The sequence below is a fragment of the Heterocephalus glaber genome, unplaced genomic scaffold (assembly GCF_053883595.1).
Source record: "Heterocephalus glaber isolate CG9 unplaced genomic scaffold, H.glaber_assembly_v1.0 deba00001463, whole genome shotgun sequence".
Classification (NCBI taxonomy): domain Eukaryota; kingdom Metazoa; phylum Chordata; class Mammalia; order Rodentia; family Bathyergidae; genus Heterocephalus; species Heterocephalus glaber.
In genome coordinates, this window is record NW_028258310.1 from 7561051 (window position 1) to 7578984 (window position 17934).

General features: G+C 35.6%; 1 protein-coding gene across 6 annotated transcripts in view; it reads left to right on the forward strand.

The window, feature by feature from the left end:
* Positions 1 to 17934, forward strand: part of Slc27a6 (solute carrier family 27 member 6) — a 57431-nt gene that overhangs the window by 6495 nt on the left and 33002 nt on the right. For all 6 annotated transcript variants that reach the window (XR_002398181.2, XM_004854440.3, XM_021266239.2 and 3 more), the window contains exons 2-3: positions 4167 to 4370; positions 10716 to 10874. Coding sequence is in view for 5 of the 6 variants with exons in the window: in XM_004854440.3 (XP_004854497.1) it covers positions 4167 to 4370; positions 10716 to 10874 (363 nt within the window). In the remaining variant the exon portion in view is untranslated. The remainder of the gene's footprint in view (positions 1 to 4166; positions 4371 to 10715; positions 10875 to 17934) is intronic.

Sequence of the window (17934 nt, forward strand, 5' to 3'; positions counted from 1 at the left end):
GGACTGAAACCACTAAAAATTGTGGGCCATAATAAACCTCTCCTCCTTTAAACTGTGGGTGTTGAGTTTTGTGTCTCAGAGATAAGATGGTGATTGAGACAATAGGTCTTAAAACCTTAGGGGACAGATTTTGTAGTCCAATGTACCTGGATGAAACCACAAGCCCTATCATTTATTAACTTAGGCAGGTCAGATAACTTTCTTAACCTTCAATTGCCTTCAAATCTCATGTTTAATCTCCTTAAAATAGAGATGACGTGTTTCCTAGCGTTATCTTGATTATTATTAATAAAGCAATGCTTGTAAAAATAATTAGCACATCATTTGTGATAAAATGGGTTTCTGGGCCTTAAATGAAGTATTAATATCTATGTATCAATATGCATTGCTTCAGAACATTGCCTATTTAAGCATTAATTTTCTTAGAAACCTTAGCCAACCTGTGTGTTCTGTGGCAAACCTGTTGTATTGTTCTGCATAAGAAGATGATAGCTATATGTATATAATGAAGCCTATAGTTTTACTTTGTATATTTTATGAATATTGTTTTACAGTTTGGAAATGATTTTCATATTAGGCTTATTAATGAACAAAACTTTGGGCCTTTGTGTTTGTGCTGTTGATCAAATCGAGGGCCTCACACATACTAAGCACAAGTTCTACTGTGGAGCTCTATCCTCTTCCTGCAGAAAAGTTTAGAGTTGAAATATCTACCAGAGTATCAAGAGCCATAAATAATTGATTCTTTTCCCATACCTTTGAAAATATTAGTTTGTTTTATGTAAAATGAGACAATAATATAAAGTTTGTAATGCACAATGAATAGTATAACACATTAATGATATATTTGAGGGACATGTGAAATTTTTACTTAATGATTTGACCCTCTTAGAGATGTGAATAGAAGATATTAATGACACAGAAATAAGAAATCAGTTTGTGCAAAAAGTGCTTAAGTATCATAGGCAAGGGGTCATAGTTTGCCCATGTTTTACTTGCAACACCACCTACTTATTCTGCATTTGGGGAGAAGTACAAAATTTTTGAAAGAAACTTACTTTTAAAAGGGACACTGAACCTTCTTCAATATAGACAGTGGTAGTCATAGGAGATCTAGATATTTCATTTTCTGGTAGTGGTTTACTATCGAGACCTGCATCTATAGTGGATCCTCTGGTGCAGCGCTCAGTTCCTTTAGCCAGATGGTTATGCATCACTCATGGTGTGAGTCAGGTTCAGGACACAGAAGGATGGAGTGCGGTACGCATGGGTCTCACAAGGTGCTGACATTTCTACAGGCACCTGTGGTGGACATTTCACCGAGGAGTGAGTCTATGATTTAACAAAGCCAAAATTCCTTGAAGTGTTTAAATAAATGCTATTTGGTATCAGAACTTAATATTCAGAATTTAATTTCAAAATGAACAAAATCTTTTTTTTTTGCCAAGGAAGATTGCCAGTGATAAGTAAGTAGTCATTCTTTTTCCCCTGCATGACTTTTCAAAATTTTATTTCAGTTTTTACTATCCTCGCCCACATTTTTTACCTCTAATGAAGAAAAAATTTGGTTAGAAAAAAAATCTATTTGAGAATTCTGCCTCAACTAAACCAACTCAATTTTTAGGAAATGAAATTTTATTTCTTCTGATTTCTTCTCACTTCCTTTTTTATGTAAACATTATCATTCTTCTGGTTCACAATCTTATTGTAACTTTTTTGTTCATTTTTCCAAACTTAGATGTACAGATTATTAAGAACATATAAAATTTTGGATTATTTTATACTTTCAGATGACAAATTTGAAATTAGGTTAAATAAAAAAGAACCAGTTCAGAGACTTGTACTTATAAATGCAAAATGTCAAAAAGAGCTGTAGAAACAAAATCTAGAACTAAAATTTAAGAATTACAAATCCTTTGCTCTGGTTTTTCATGTGCTTATGACTTGCCTTCCTGAGGGTTTTCACTTCTCCTTTTCAAAGCAATGTGTATATGGCAGTATGCTGGGTCTACTGAGTAGAATTAAGTATTTTATCTGGATTCTTACACTTTGTTTTATTTGAACTTGCTTTAGAAATAAAAATTAGAGACATTTTAAATCCCAAATCCTCCTCACAACCCTGCCATATATTAATTCTGTATCATTTCTGCGCTTCCTTCTAGTATCTTACAGGTTTTACTTGAGAACTGCCTATTCACATTTGGTATTTTTCTCTTGTTGCTTTATGATAAATCTGAACTATAGATTTTTATAATGTGAATCATGAGTTTTCCCCAAATGCATTGCATTTTTAAAGAAATAAATAGTGAGAAACAGATGGCTTTTTGAGGTAACTAGACTAGATAATGACTTATGCTTCCAGAAAATGTCTAATACAACACTCCAAATTCAGACTCAAAGCAACATATAGCTTATTATTATTTTTAAAGTTTAACTAAAAAATAGAAAAATATAATTGCTTTAGATGTAAAAGTCCATATTTGCATGTATTGAGTATTCTGATAATTCTATCATACATTTAATAGTGTTATTCCTTAAACATCAGTTTCTTTTATGAGGTAATATATAGTTTTAAAGTTCAATAGACTTTGGTCAGATTAGCAATTCTACTGTCAGCCAACTTTTAAATGTTGGTGTATTAGTTTCCTAAAGCTGCTGTAATAAAGCATCAAAAACCGAGAAGCTTAAACAAGAGAAATGTATTCTCCCAGTTTGGGGACTAGAAGTCCAAAATATAAGTACCAACATAGTCATGCTCTCTCAGAAGGATATAAGAAAGAATCTTTCCATGCCATTTCTTGCTTCTGGAGGTTTTCAGTTCTCTCTGGCTTTCTTTGCATTAAATCCAAAGGCTAGTGGGTGTCATCATTTATTATCCCCAAGATATTAATTAGTTTTTGTGATAAATAAAATAGCATATTATAGGACTATGGAAATGAAACTAGAGTAGACATGTAGAATATAAAAGTCGAACTACAGTGTAAACGATTTGTGCTAAGGACAGTGTTACATTTAAAAGTAATATAAAACATATAGACAATTTTATCTCTCTATTCTGGAATAAAAACTATGCCTCACTCAGTTACACAAAAGTCTGTACCAGAATGATGGTTTTTCATTTCTTCTGTATCCCATCAGTCACTGGGCACCTTAATATATAACATTTCATCAAGAGGGACTCATTCCTACCTTTTTAAAAAATTTATTTATTTTTGTTAGCCCTTGTGAGTAGGTGACATTTTCTTCTACCTTAATGGCCAAGTTATGGTGATCTAATTCAGTCTCATCAGAATAACTCAGCAGAGTCTCACATCTGAGGTTGCTCTTTTTTTACCCTGGTGGAAGATACTTTCTGAGAAAAGTATCCCTTTTCCTTCCTGAACAGGAATTTCAACTCAGATCTTGGATCTTTTCAGACTCCAAGGACTAAGGACTCCTGTTCTTCTGGCTTTTCTGTTCTTTCTTCTTTTTCACTTGATTTTGCTTCTGCTGGAGGCTTAAGGTCCTCCTGCTGATGGAAGTTCCTTGCTTCTCAGCCCATTCTCAGCTGCCATTGTCACCTTCTTCCCTGCATGGAACATTCTACTGCCTTTTCTGGAAGGTGTTCTTTCTTCCTGGGCTTTCAAAGGCTTTTATCTTTAAATATGATGGTACAGAGAAAAAAGGCTGCTCTAAATCTGCTCACTTAGCTTTTGGCTCCAAAATGATCTCTAAACCACAATGATGTTGTGATTCCAGAGAAGTCAGGGGACTTTCCCACGTGTATTTCATTTTGGCAAGACTGCATAGTGGCACACATGGCTTTTTGGAATAACTAGCTACTAAGTTGTAGTTCAAGGAAAATATCCAGTACATTTAGCTTCAAAGAGAATGTAATAAATGACTTTATTTAGAAATTAGAAAATCCATAATTTGGATACTAGAATATCCAAAATTCAATCTGAATTGACCCATTCACATTGTTCAATCAGGTGGTAACCAAATTTCCCTTTCCTTGGTTCTGTTGAAACAGAACCATAAGATAGCTGTGGCATTGCTCATCCTGTATGGGAAGGGAGTCAACACTTCATTTACATTTTATCTCTGTTCCAAAACACAAAAGCAAATTCAGGATGAGTGGTTAGAGGTTTAGATTTTGTTTACCTTTTTCTAATCTGATATTTCAGATTTGCTTGGAACTGTGGAAGAAATCCTTGCCAGCCTCCCCACAGATGTCAGTGTTTGGGGGATGGAAGATTCTGTTCCACGAGGTGTAATTTCACTCAAAGAAAAACTGAGCACGTCATCCGAGGAGCCTGTGCCACACAGTCATCATGCTGTCTCAAGCCTCAAGTCCACTTGTCTGTATATTTTTACCTCTGGAACAACAGGTATGTTCCAGTTTCCTTTAAGGCATAGAGGGGCTGCAACATACTTTATGTTGGTAGGGACTAAAACATCTGAGAAAGCACACAAATCAGAAGACCCAAGTTCTCAGATCCTAGAACTTTAAAACACGAATGAAAAAAATTAATTAGTTTAACTTTAAAAAGGTAATTACCCTGACTTTGGCAAATCACCATGTTTGTTAACTTTTCTCATTTGATAAGGTTTTCTTAAAGTTTGGTGGAACAAAAGGCTCTGGAATGTCTGAAGACCTTGATCTTGTCCAGCCTCACAGTGTCTCTGTGTCTGGTATTTGGCCAGTTTCTTTGGGAATAGCTTTGCTGGCTTTGCTGATCCTCAGGTACCTTATGTCTAAAAGGTAGAAATTATTTTAAATACTTACTAATTATTCTGTATTTAGAAACTTAAAAACATGTTAATCCACTTGAACACAGTTCTCTTTACTCCTGTAAAAATGTTATATCCTAACATAGTCTACCTATTGTTGCCATTTAAGTGAAGGTGGCCACCCTCTCCTCATTTTCCTAGAGTAATTGGATCATTTGACCAAAGGAAGTCTCCAAAGCATTGCAGTTTTGGGAGCAGATACAAAATCAATCAAGTTTTGATAAGCAACAAAAATAGTAAGAAAGGATAATGAAGCCACTTATGAATTCAAAAGATGTGTTTAACTTCATTATCTTTTAAGAAAAATTGAATGACATTAATGGTAGACTAAGTAGGCTTTTCTATGCCTTTATTAAGGCATATGGGAATTGTCCTTCAGGCTGTCAACTGGAGGTCATGGATTGGTTAGATTAAATACAAATGAACAAACAAACAAACACACTGACAAAGGGAGAACTTATTTCCCTAACTCTGGTATTGACCATTAGTTTATTGTCATCAGTAACTATGGTGTGTTGGGATTTGGATCAGTGAGATGAAGAACAAATTGACTATATTACCATTGCCCGGGGAGAGCAAGTTTTTACTAAGCTAAAGGTGACATTGTGCAACTGGATTTAAAATAACTTATGTCAGGCCTAAGAATAGATAGAAACTGCATTAAACAAATTTATGACACTCACTTCTTTTTTAAAAATGTAACTACCATTAGATATTGAGAAGATAGTACATATTTTGTCAAGCCCATCTTCTTGAGTGCTTTACCAGACACTTTCTTCCTACTCTTGTAGCCTGACCAGCCTGACCAATTGCTCTCTTGCAGTTCTGAGTTCATTATTTACTGTTATTTTGGGAATTTCCTTCAATACTTTTCTTTTTTTAATCCTATAATTTCTAAATTGGTTTACTTTTTGTCAGAGCCCTGCTTTCACTACATGTCTATTAAATACTATATGGAAAATAACTTAAGCCTTCACATGTCTGAAAATGTCTATTTTCTGTCCTTACATGTGAATGACAATTTATGAATTATAATAATTTATGAATTACAATAAATTATTTTTGTGTGGGACTTGCAGCTTGTGGAGTCTGCTGTGTAACTCACCACACTCCTTCATCTCCTTTAATAAACTGCTGCTGCTGTCATCTGCAGTCTCCCCTCTCTGTCCTGAGGGACGGTGACTGTGTCCAATTTGCTAACTTCAGCCCCACCATTATGAGTTAGACTTGTTTAGGTGCCTCAAGAATCTCTAGGAGAGGCAGGCCAGGTCTGGACAGTGCAGCCACACATTCAACTACTTTACAAATAGGAGGAAGAAAATGAGGTCTCTGCCTGTTGTGATGTTCCAGGAACCAGTTTCTATACTCACTTAAAGATTTCCTTTTGTTTCAGCTTCTTTTTATGGAATTCTTCAACATTATACCCAAATTTACAAAGTAATTCTTAAAACGGCCTCAATTGGATTTCCCTTAGCATATCCTATCTTTGCTTATCTTCCTCATGAATCCCCAATTCACTGGACATATCTATGCTCCCATCTTTATCTCTTGTCCCTACTCCCATAGCCTACTCACATAAAGGAACTTTGAAAATGTTCCAATGTTGGGAAGTTATAAAACATTAAAAGAGCCAAGAACTCTAGAGATCATCTAGGGCAGTATTTCTCAAGTAAATTTCTTCGAAGGAATAGAATAAAAATTGAAAAAAGGCTTTATGGTCATATAAACTTTAGAAAGCCCATTGATATATATATAACAAGACTTCTGTATTGTTTGACTTCTTGAGATATTCAATATGTTAATATGCTTTCTAAATCTTTTAAGGGGGATCTTTAAAACACATTTTTAGCAAACACAATTTATTCTTCTATTTCTTTTCTTTCAAACCCTAAACTCCATCATATTTCATCACTTACATTTGTTGGATAAGTTCATATCTGTTGTTTGCTTTATAAAAAAAAATCCACTGAGTAAGTACCTTGTACTACTTATAGCACACTAATTGGATCATTACCCAAGGCAACAAAATCAGAAAGTGAAACATGTCTTATAAGTGTATTAAAGTTCCTTGCAGGGTTGAGATGAGCACATAGGAGAAGACTAGATACAACATCCTTCTTTTACTGACAAGCCTCCAAGTGAAAAGTTACGAATTAAAAGTTGAGTGGTTCCCACAAGATCAATGGACACTGTGTGGAATTGGGGATGTGATAAATGAAGAACCACAGGAGGGAACTTCTCTGTAGCAGACAGAGTATTTTTTCCCTGGGTGAAGAACAGAAATGCATAGCATTCTCAACAGTCAAGGATAGACCTCATCTCATTTAATATCATCACATATAAATTTGAGGAGGAAAGTTGGAGATTTTATCTATGCATACAGGTGACAATAAACTCAGGTTGTGAAATTCCAAACTATTGGGAATAACTATAGAGACCTGTTTTGAGAATATTAATAAATGAATTTCAGTTAGAGTAATAGACAAGATAATACCAACTTCACATATGAGGTCTAGGGTGGTCCATTTAATGGACATAGGGTACAAAGCCTAACAGGAAATATCAGAGTAGGTACAGAAATGACTTTCCCTCCTAAGAGTGTCTAGAAGTCACTGTAGACTGTGATGCATGGCTTACCATGCTAGTATGACCAAAAAGTTCATGGAAACTTTCCATGCATCAGTAAGTGTATTGAAATGAGCAAGAGAATGATGTCTCACCAGAGTACCAGCAAGACCATGGCCCAATTAATGGTAAAGTATGAACATTTGTTTCTAGAACAAAAGAAAACAATAAATACATGAAATAATGTTCAACATCTCTGGCCATTAGAGAAATGCAAATTACACTGAGATTCCACCTTACTCCAGAAAGAAATCTGGCCATCATCAAAAAATCTAATAACAACAAATGGTGGTGAGGCTGCAGGGAAAAAGAAACCCTTCTCCATTGTTGGTAGGAGTGTAAACTAGGACAACCACTATGGAAATCAGGATTGGAGATTCCTCAAAAAAACTAAAACTAGAAATTCCATTCAACCCAGCTATTCCCCTTCTAGGTATCTTTCTGAAAGAGTTAAAACACTGTGTTACAGTGATACATGCACACTCATATTCATAGCAGCACAATTCATAATAGCTAAATCTTGGAAACTTTTTTTTTTTGGTACAAGGAATTGAACTCATGAGCTTGTGCTTGCCAGGCAGGTGTGCCACCACTGAGCTAAATCCCTGGCCCATTAGCTCAATTTTGGAAACAGCCAATATGTCCATCAACATCTGAATGGATAAAGAAAATGTGGTATTTATTCACAAAGGAACACTACTGTGCCACAAAGAAAGATAAACTGCAGTAATCTGTCAGAAAATGAGTGGACCTTGATACCACAATGTTAAGTGAAATAAATCAGACTCACAAGCTTAATTGGTTTCTCTTATATGAGAAATTAAAAATACAAATAAAAAACAAAATAAAATATATATAATAGGTAATAGAGAGGAAAATCTTTTTCAAATGTGGAGAGGACCAAGATAGAGGGAGGAGGGAGGGAGAGGAGAGGAAGGAAATGAAAGAACACTTGAGATGTGTTATGTACTTGTATCAACTCCCCATGGTGAATGTAATCACTATGTACTGCAAATATGTACTAATAAAAATTAAAAATTGAGGAAAAAACAGATAAGGTATATAAGAGCTAAATGAGTTCATTATTTATAGAATTGATAAAGCCTATTATCTGATTTAGGTATATGTTGGCAGATTGACATAGCTACAAGTATGTGGGTCAAAATTAGTTGGAAAATAGAAGCATCATATAAAAGATTTGAGCCAATCTGACAATTGAAAACTGGGAAGGAAATCCAGCAGAAGGTATCAGCAACAGAGAATTACATGGGGCCAGGTCATATTCTGAGATGCATGTAGTAAGCAATAAGAAATTTTGGTTATAGAATTGGGATGCTAGCCATGGGGATATTTTTTAATGTAAGACTTCAATCCTAAGATTGAATAAAGCAGAGAATAGTGAAGAAGTATCCAAGTTTGAGAAACACATTTTAAGCCTTAGCACTTCATTTCTAGAATTGGGAAGTAAAGTCAAATCAAGTACATCAAATTCACAAGAGCCACTGATATTAACAACTCCCCATTTACAGTTTGCTAAATTGGGCTGTATCAGTACATGGGGTATAGAAAAAAATATAACACCTAAGCCTCAGCGGTCTGTGACTCTTTACTACTTATTCTTCCATTTGTTTGCTTTCTATGACTTCTGTGACATTGGTCTCTGCTTGCCTCCAGGAAATGTAATGATCCTGTGTCACCATAGCATTTTATGAGACAAAGCAGTTTTATTGATGAGATACATTTGTTTATTTTTGTGATGCTTGGGATTAAATGCAAGGCCTTGTGCTTATGAATGCTAAGCAGACACTGTACCACTGAGGTCCACTCCATCCCCATAGTAACTCTGCATGAAGCCATTCTAAAAATGTTAAGGCCCTTTGAACTGATAAGCAAGCTGTGATTATAATACAATTAAATCTTGCAATGTAATTAAAAAGATAATATGAGAATAGACAAGGTGTGTTCATAAGTTGAAACATAAAATTGTTAATAGTCAACCATAATTAAGGCAATGTCATATGGATCAACCTATTAAGTTATATATTAAGTGGATGAATCTATTAGACTGACATGATAAATACAAAGTGTCTGTAATAATATGGAAAATATATGTCTACAAATGCCAAGTAACAAAAGCAGTATACAAACTTTTTATAAATAAAACATGAACATAAATTATATAAGAAACTAATTGTACATGAAAACTATAAGGAAAATGAAAAATTACTTTTGGCTTATGAACTTCAACATTATGTATCATGGAATCTGGTATCCCATAATAATCATCTTCTAGGACATGGTGAATATGACAGACAAATGGCCTATAAATGAAGAGTCTTGCTTGAAGCTAGAACTGCTCTAGAAATTTTTACTTCAAATATGATTTAGACTTATAGTGTAATTTGTTTAAAGTATACTATTTCAGATTTTGACCTTTTTCTCATTTTTGTAGCACATATAGCTCTTTGAAAATGCCATTATCTCAAACTTTATGTAATTTTGTGAGGTGGACTTTCTGGATAGACCTAAATTTTAGAAATTAATTCCAGCAGCAAATTATATTGATATGGTCCATCTTACAAAGCATATACCGTACTTTGTTGTATTTTGTCTCAATTGTGTCAGCAGCAAAGTTTTTCTATTATACACACACACACATATATGTCGACACATATGTATATATGTACACATACACATGTTTATAAGTATATAGTGAACACAAAATAACAACTCTACCTTCATGGAATAAGAAATAGTTAATATGAGTGATCTTGGAGCCTGGCAACTTGGGTTCAAGTTACTCTGAAAGATGTATTTTCCTGTAGATGAGATTACATGAACTTTTATAGCCACAAAACAAATGAGGTCATAAATCAACATATTCAACAGATACATTGGTGAGGGCATTAGGTAGGCAACATACAACAAAGTAGGGAAATCTTTTCTACAGTTTTCAGATGTTGTCTTATAACATTCTTAGCTATAGAATTTATGGAGGCTAGAGACTGGGTAAGCCTAATTATCTATTCTGAGAGGCTTACCTAATACTCATGAGAATGTTAGGTCAGATAGAAAGCTTAGAAGTAAATGGATATTTTTCTAAAGAGTCCAAGGTACTGCAAGATAATTTTGGGTTTCCACTTGCAACATTCAGTTTCTCCATAATCATGATGTTCCACTTGGCCAAGGTCAAATAATCTGCAAGATTTTTGATGTAGAAGTGACTTCTTCAGAGAACTCCTGTTCTTCACTCTGTGTGTGTGTGTGTGTACATATACACATATCATTTTCATTCCTTTCCTTTTTTTGTCTTCCAGGCCTACCAAAAGCAGCTGTGATTAGTCAATTGCAAGTTTTAAAGGGTTCTGCTGGACTGTGGGCTTTTGGTTGTACTGCTGATGACGTTGTTTATATCACCCTTCCTCTGTATCACAGCTCAGGAGCTCTTCTTGGAATTGGTGGATGTGTTGCATTGGGTAAGTTTTGATTTTCTTTTTGATGTTTTCAAAATGCCTAATATTTAGACCTTTAGTTCATTAAGGTTTAAATCTATCTATAAAATTCAGAGTGATTACATCATATTATAAAATTATAACATAATATTTATTGAAAGGACACATTTTCATGATACAATGTATCACTGAAGTAGAAAGACCAAAGTCCTGGGAATCCAACCATAAGGTTGGGTTTGGTTTTTGACTGGGCCACTTTCTCCTTGTGGTAGCTCATCCTGTAATGGTTTACCCCATATTCTTTAAATGGTGGTAAGAAAGTTTCAACGTGGTGAATGTGTAATCTGTTTAGACCAAATCTTAAAAATCACATAGATTATTTCACTTGCATTCTATTGATCAAAGCAAGTCACAGGACAGCCCAGATTCAAGAGTAAGGGAGTTGAGAAATGAACCCTCACTTCTATAAGGGAGGAAGAGAAAATTCACATTACAAAGGTAAGCATAGAGAAGGAACTGTGAAGGTGAGTTCTGAAAACCCTCTGCCCAAGTATCCAAGAAGTCAGTTGGTAGAGCTTATGACTCTAGATTCCATTCAAAACATGTAAGATTTTTAGAATGGGATCAATATCCACAATGAATAAAGATGAAAGATATAAAAATTTCCTGTGGAATATATGCATGTGACAAACTGTCTGAACTGGGTTGTTGGAGGTGGACCATGATTGTCAGCTGAGCGGGATCTTCTGGGCCAGCTCCCCACAGGCACACCAAGTTTCACAAGAGCCAAGGAAATCAGGCAACAAACCCACAATGTCTACTTTTAGAATAGCAAAAAGAAAAGTTGTGCTGGAGAAGGCAGAAAGAAAAGAGGTGCCCATGTCATCCCTTCCCCAACTCCAAGCAGTTCAGGATGAGGAGAGATGGCTTCTTTGGGGGAAGAGAGAGGGACTTAACCCAGACATAAGACTTGATACCCACTACCATGCAACACGTCAGAGACCCATGAATGCTAATGCCAAGCCAGTGCTTATCAAATGAACCACTGGAACTGTGTTAGACCAGGAGGCTGACTGCCTCCACCATCCCTTCTTCAGCCTCTAAAGACAGCTGGGAACAAGACATCACCCATTGGGCAGCAGGGCACTAAAGCATAAAGCTCGGTGTAAGGCCCACTGCAGTGAGACCCAGCACCAGGTAGAAAGCAAAGCCCTGACTGCAGGTCAGGGCTCAGAGAGAGAGGCTTTAGACCTGCCCCTGGCATTAGGTGGAGAACTGCATGCATGTTGGACAGACTTAAGTTTTGGTGTGCATCATTTCTGGCCTTGGCCTGGGGATAGGACACACCCTCACTTGGTGAGACTGTGTAGGTCTCTGTGGTAGTGTGACTCTGGAGGGTCCCAGTTTAGTGTCAGCACTGAGAGTCAAGAGATGTTCTCTACTACCCATCCCCCAACATCCAGCAGAATAGCTATCACCAGGCTGCTGCTCACAAATGGGCCCATAGAAATTCCTGGCACCAGACATAAACTTAGGTTTCCATGGGACAGACTCATGATTAAGCCTGTATATCTTCCAGCTCTGGCATGGGTCTTGATGTGCTACTGACACTGTACAAGTTCTTTTAACTGTGGGACTCAGGCACAAACCAGCTTAGCATCAACCTCGGTGGCCAAAGGAACTGGCTTCACCAACACTACTCCAACCTTCAGCAGCATAGCTTGGAGCAACATCCTCAAGGTAGAGTAGGGTTATAAGCTCAGGACTTTGCCCTGAAACTTAGTGCTGGGCTGTTGAAACATAACACTGGGCAGATTCTATCAGCTCTCATCCCCAGGCAAGTCTGAAGACAAGAACGTGGAACAGACCTGACCTCATTTTATCAAACCTTTAATCCAGCCACCATTACCCATGGCTAGTTGCAGAGGTTGTGTGCCATGAGTTCATCTTACCAATAGGCAGCCCATAGCAGCATAGACCTGGCTCTTCCTCAGTACTACACTGATCTTGGTGGGCTGTGGGCTCAGAGTACAGAGCAGCATGGTGGCATTGATACCCACAGACATGGGATAGGAGCCTAGGGCTGGTCCATCTGCAGTAATTCTGCCCAGAGATAAGCAGGATCCTCCAGTGACTGACTACAAGTGGCTGGGCTTACCCTGGATCCAGGTAGAGGCTTGTGAGTATAGTCTACTTGTCTAGATTCTTTCCTGGGTTTATTCTGAACAACACACCAGCTGTGAATTTGAAACAAACCCGGGCTTGAATCACCCTCTAGTGTTCAAACAGTGATATCTGTCAATAGCAATTTCCTGGCTAACCTGGACCTGAGAGCCATCCAGTGGTGAAATAGTGGAAGTGCCTGCAGGGTGAGAGAAAATGAGTAGTCTGCTTAGAATTTTTGGAAAGACAGGAACAAACAAAGCCAAATTAGAAAGACTGGACAATGCCCAGATGATGTCACATACCAAAAAGGATCAAGAACTTTCAAGAAACCATGATCTTACCTAACAATTGACATAAGATGCCCAAAACTGACTATTTACAATTAATAATCAGTATGGGAGAATTTATACAGAATTTAATAATATCATTTAATGCAACTTGGTGAACTTGAAGAAAATTTAGAAATGTTTCAATTATCTCACAATGGAACTTAAAGAAATGGAAGCAATTTTTAAAATTAAAGGTCTGAGTGAAAAAATACACTAGTGAATTTAAAAACCATGCAGAGTCCATCCACAGCAGAATGGATAAAAGAGAATTAGTGATGTCAAAGACTGCTAAAAATACACAGAAGAGAAAGGTAAAAGAAGACTGAAAAAAGCCTACAGGAAGTTTGTAACAGTAATAAAAAACAAATATTCAGGTTACTGAACCAAAGGAGTAGAAAGCTTATTCAAGCAGATAATAACAGAAAACTTCCTGAACCTAAAGGAGGCAGAGTATTGTAAAGGTAAAGGTAAATCTAAACCAAGTCTACTTCAAGAATGTAATGAAGCCTTCAAAGATTAAAGAGAAGATATTCAAGATCACAGAGAAAAGAAAAAACTACTTTGGGATATTTGAGATATCTCATACTTTGAGATAGTGCTGATAATGGTGTCTGAATTCAACTGACAGCAGATTTCTCAGTAGAAACTCTTCAAGCTGGGAGAGAGTGACATGAGATTTTCATGGAACTCAATGAAAAACTGTCATCCAAGAATTCTGTACCCAGCAAAGCTATTCTTTAGAAAGGAAGAAGGCATAAAGACATTCCCAGACAAACAAAAACTAAAAGAATATATCGTAAAACAGACTTGTTCTACAAAAAATGCTAACAGAGTCCTTCAGACTAAAAGCAAGAAATGTTACTTAGTAAAAAGAAAACATGAGAAGCCATAAAACTCACCGGTGACAAAAAATAGACAAATTCAGAATGTTCTACTATTATAAACATGGTGCAAAAGCCATTCATATCTTTAGTATAAAGACTAAAATCCAAAACAGTTTAAAAAATAACAATATATTAAGATACAGGCAATGTAGAGATATAAATAGGGTATCAAGAATTTACAATGTAGGGAAGAATGGAGTACAAGTGGAGACTTTTCTTCTCAGCATATTTTCTCTTGTTCTATTTTGATTGTTTCCCTTCTTATATTTCCTATTACTTTGCTGCACTTGAAAATACCTTGTTATCATCAAATATGGTTTTTGTAATTTAATGGTAACCACAAGGCAGAAACCTGTAATAGAAAATTCAAAATGATAAATAAGAAATCAAAGCACACTAGCAGAGTAAATCACTTAACTATAAAAGTAGACTATGAGAGTGGGAAAAAAACCAAAGTAACTATAATAAAGCTAGAAAACAAGTTAGAAAATGCTGTATAAGATTGTATCTAGGGATAATTACTTTGAATATAACTAGATTAAATTCTCCAGATAAAAAACATAGAGTGATTGAATAGAAAAATAAATAAGACCCCACTATATGTTGCTTACAAAAATGTCACTTCACCTCTAAGGACATGCCTAAACCAAAAGTAAAGGAATATAAAAGATATCCCATTCAACTGGAATCTAAAAGAGTAGTCACACTTAACATTAAATAATACAAATTTTTAAAATCAAAAGCCATAAAAAAGTAACATGGAAGGTCATTATATAATGACAGAGGGGTCAATTCAGCAAGAGGAAATAATTTTAAATATATATGTACCCAATTATATAAAGCAAATATTAATCTACCTAAAGGGATAGGTAGATTCCAATGAAATAATAGTTGTGGACTTTAACATCCTACTTTCAGTGATGGAATCATATAGACAAAAACTCAACAAAGACACAGCAGATACATAGACCAATGGAACAAAATAGAGAGGCTACAAGTAAACCCACAAGCCTACACATAAGCACATAGAATAATGAAACAATGTTGAGACCCTATAGGTAAAACCCACACACCTACACATCTTTGAGAAAGTTGATAAGAGCACACAATGGAGAAAGCCCAGTGTTTTCATTAAATGGTACTGGAAAAATTGGATATCCACATGCAGAAAAATGAAATTAGATCCCTATCCTTTACCAGTTAAACAAATCAACTCAAAGGGGATTGAAGGCTTAAAAGTAAGACCTAAACTACAAAACTACTAAAAGAAAGCATAGGAAAAATGCTTAATGACATTGGAATGGGGAAAGAGTTTTGGAAAAAGACCTCAAACACATGGGAAATAAAAGCAAAAATAGGCAAATAGAACTACATCAAGCTACAAAGCTTCCACATTGCAAAGAAGGCAATCAATAGAATGGAAAGACAATCTACAAAATGGGCAAAGACAAACTATACATCTAATAAGGGATTGGTATCTCAAACATTTAAGAAACTTCAAAAGCTCAGTAGCAACAAGACAAATAACATGATTAAAAATGGGCAATAAAACAAAATACATATTTCTCAAAACATGGCCTATAATCGGCTAACAGGTATGTGAAGAAAGGTTCAGTATCATTAATCACCAGGGAACTATAATTCAAATCATCAGGGGACTGTAATTCAAAAGTGAGATAATCACATCAACCCAGTAAGACTGGCAATTATTAAAAAGACTAAACATAATACGTGCTGGAAAGGGTGAGAACAAAAGGGAACCCTTGCATACTATTGTAATTATAAATTAGTGTAATCATTATGGAAAATGGTATAGAAGTTCCTCAAAGAAATTAAAAAATAGAACTACCATATGATCCATTAATCCCACTCCTGGAAATCTGTCTAAAGAAAATGAAATCAGTATGTTGAAGAGACATCTACATTTCCAAGTTTTTGCAGTTCAATGCTAGCCAAGACAAGCAACATATGAGTCCATCAACAGATGAATGGATAAACAAAATGTGGTATGTACATACAATGAAATTCTAATGAACTATTAAGAAGAGTGAAATTCTGTCACAACAGCAAGGTTGGAGCTGAAGATCATTGTGTTAAATAAGAAAAGTCAGACAAAGAAAAGCAAGTACCATATGATCTTATCCCTGTATGAAATCCAAAGAAATTGATCTCATAGAAGTGGAGAGAAAAATTGTGGCTATGAGAGGACTGGAGAGTAGGAATGAGGAAGGGATGGAGAGAAGAATTGTGGCTATGAGAGGACTGGAGAGTAGGAATGAGGAAGGGATGATGAAAGTTTGATAAATGTGTGCTAATTTACTGTTAAATAGGTACAAGAAATTCTGGTGTTATTGCTCAGTAGGTGACTATAAATAACAATAATATACTGCAGGTTTTACCAGAACCAAGTGATAAATATCTGAAGAAATGGATATATTTAACCTGATTTAGACAACATCCTGTGTATTGTATGTGATATGGGGGAAGAGATGTAACTCCCAAACCTGCTAGGTATCAGAAACACGAGTTCGTTTTCTCTAAAATAGAAGAATGAATTCTAGGAACAGCAGAGATTAAGAGTAGGAAAAATTTATCCAGAGAAAGAAAGCTTCTGTCTAAGACAGATAGATGGGGAACCGGAAAGTAGGTTGCTCACCCAACTTCTCAAAGGTGTTTTATGGAACAAAGCCATGAGGTGAGGCAGGTTCAATGTGGGACAAAACTGTAGTCAACTAGTAAGATTACAAGTACAGTCACTTAGGTAATATTGATTAAATGGGGATGCAATGGGGAAATAAGTCATATAGCAAACTTGCAAAGAATGAGCAAGGATTTTCAGTGGTAAGGGGTGGGTCAGGGATCTTTCCTGGAAGATCTTGGTCCCCCACCCAAGTGATTGATACCTATTTAGAATATCAATCATTGCTATTTACCCTATATGGGTGTAGTGGTTTCTCTTTTACAATGCTGGACTTCAGTGAATGTGTCTTCATTGTCCTCCATGTTGGCTCCTTGACTATCCTCCATGTTGGCTCCTCAGGGGCTGGCCCTGTCTAACTGCCTACAAGATATCTAACTTACCTGCCCGCCCGCAATGTATGTATGTATCCCAACATTACAGAGCACTTTAATAAAATGTATAATTTTATGTGCTATTTAAGATGAATTTAATTTTAAAAGTGGATTCATTAATTGCATGGGATTAGATATATACCTAAATGGAATAATATTAAGAATCCTGAATTAAAGCCATGCATTTATGGTCAGTTGATTTTTTTCCTGTTGTAATTTTTTTAATTGGCACATGGGAATTGTATACTTTATTGGGCTGCCATGTTATGTTTTGCTGGATGTGTCCATTGTGAACATGGACACTTACCTCATATCACTTAAGAAATTTAACTTAACATTTATCAAAGGCCTAAATGTAAGAGTTAAAAGTATAAAATTCTTAGAAGGAAATTAAAAAGTAAATTTTAGTTACAATGACTTAGATGTTTCTTAGATAAATAGCTAAATCTCAAGTCACACATATATTAAATTAGATTTCATCAAAATTAAAACTGTTGTGCTTCAAAGGACACTATCAAGATGAAAACATAACCTCAGAATAGGAATGTTTACAAATCATATTATCTAATATGGCTTTAGTATCCAGAATATGTAAACCATTACAATTCAACAATAAAAAAGGAAAAAGAAAAA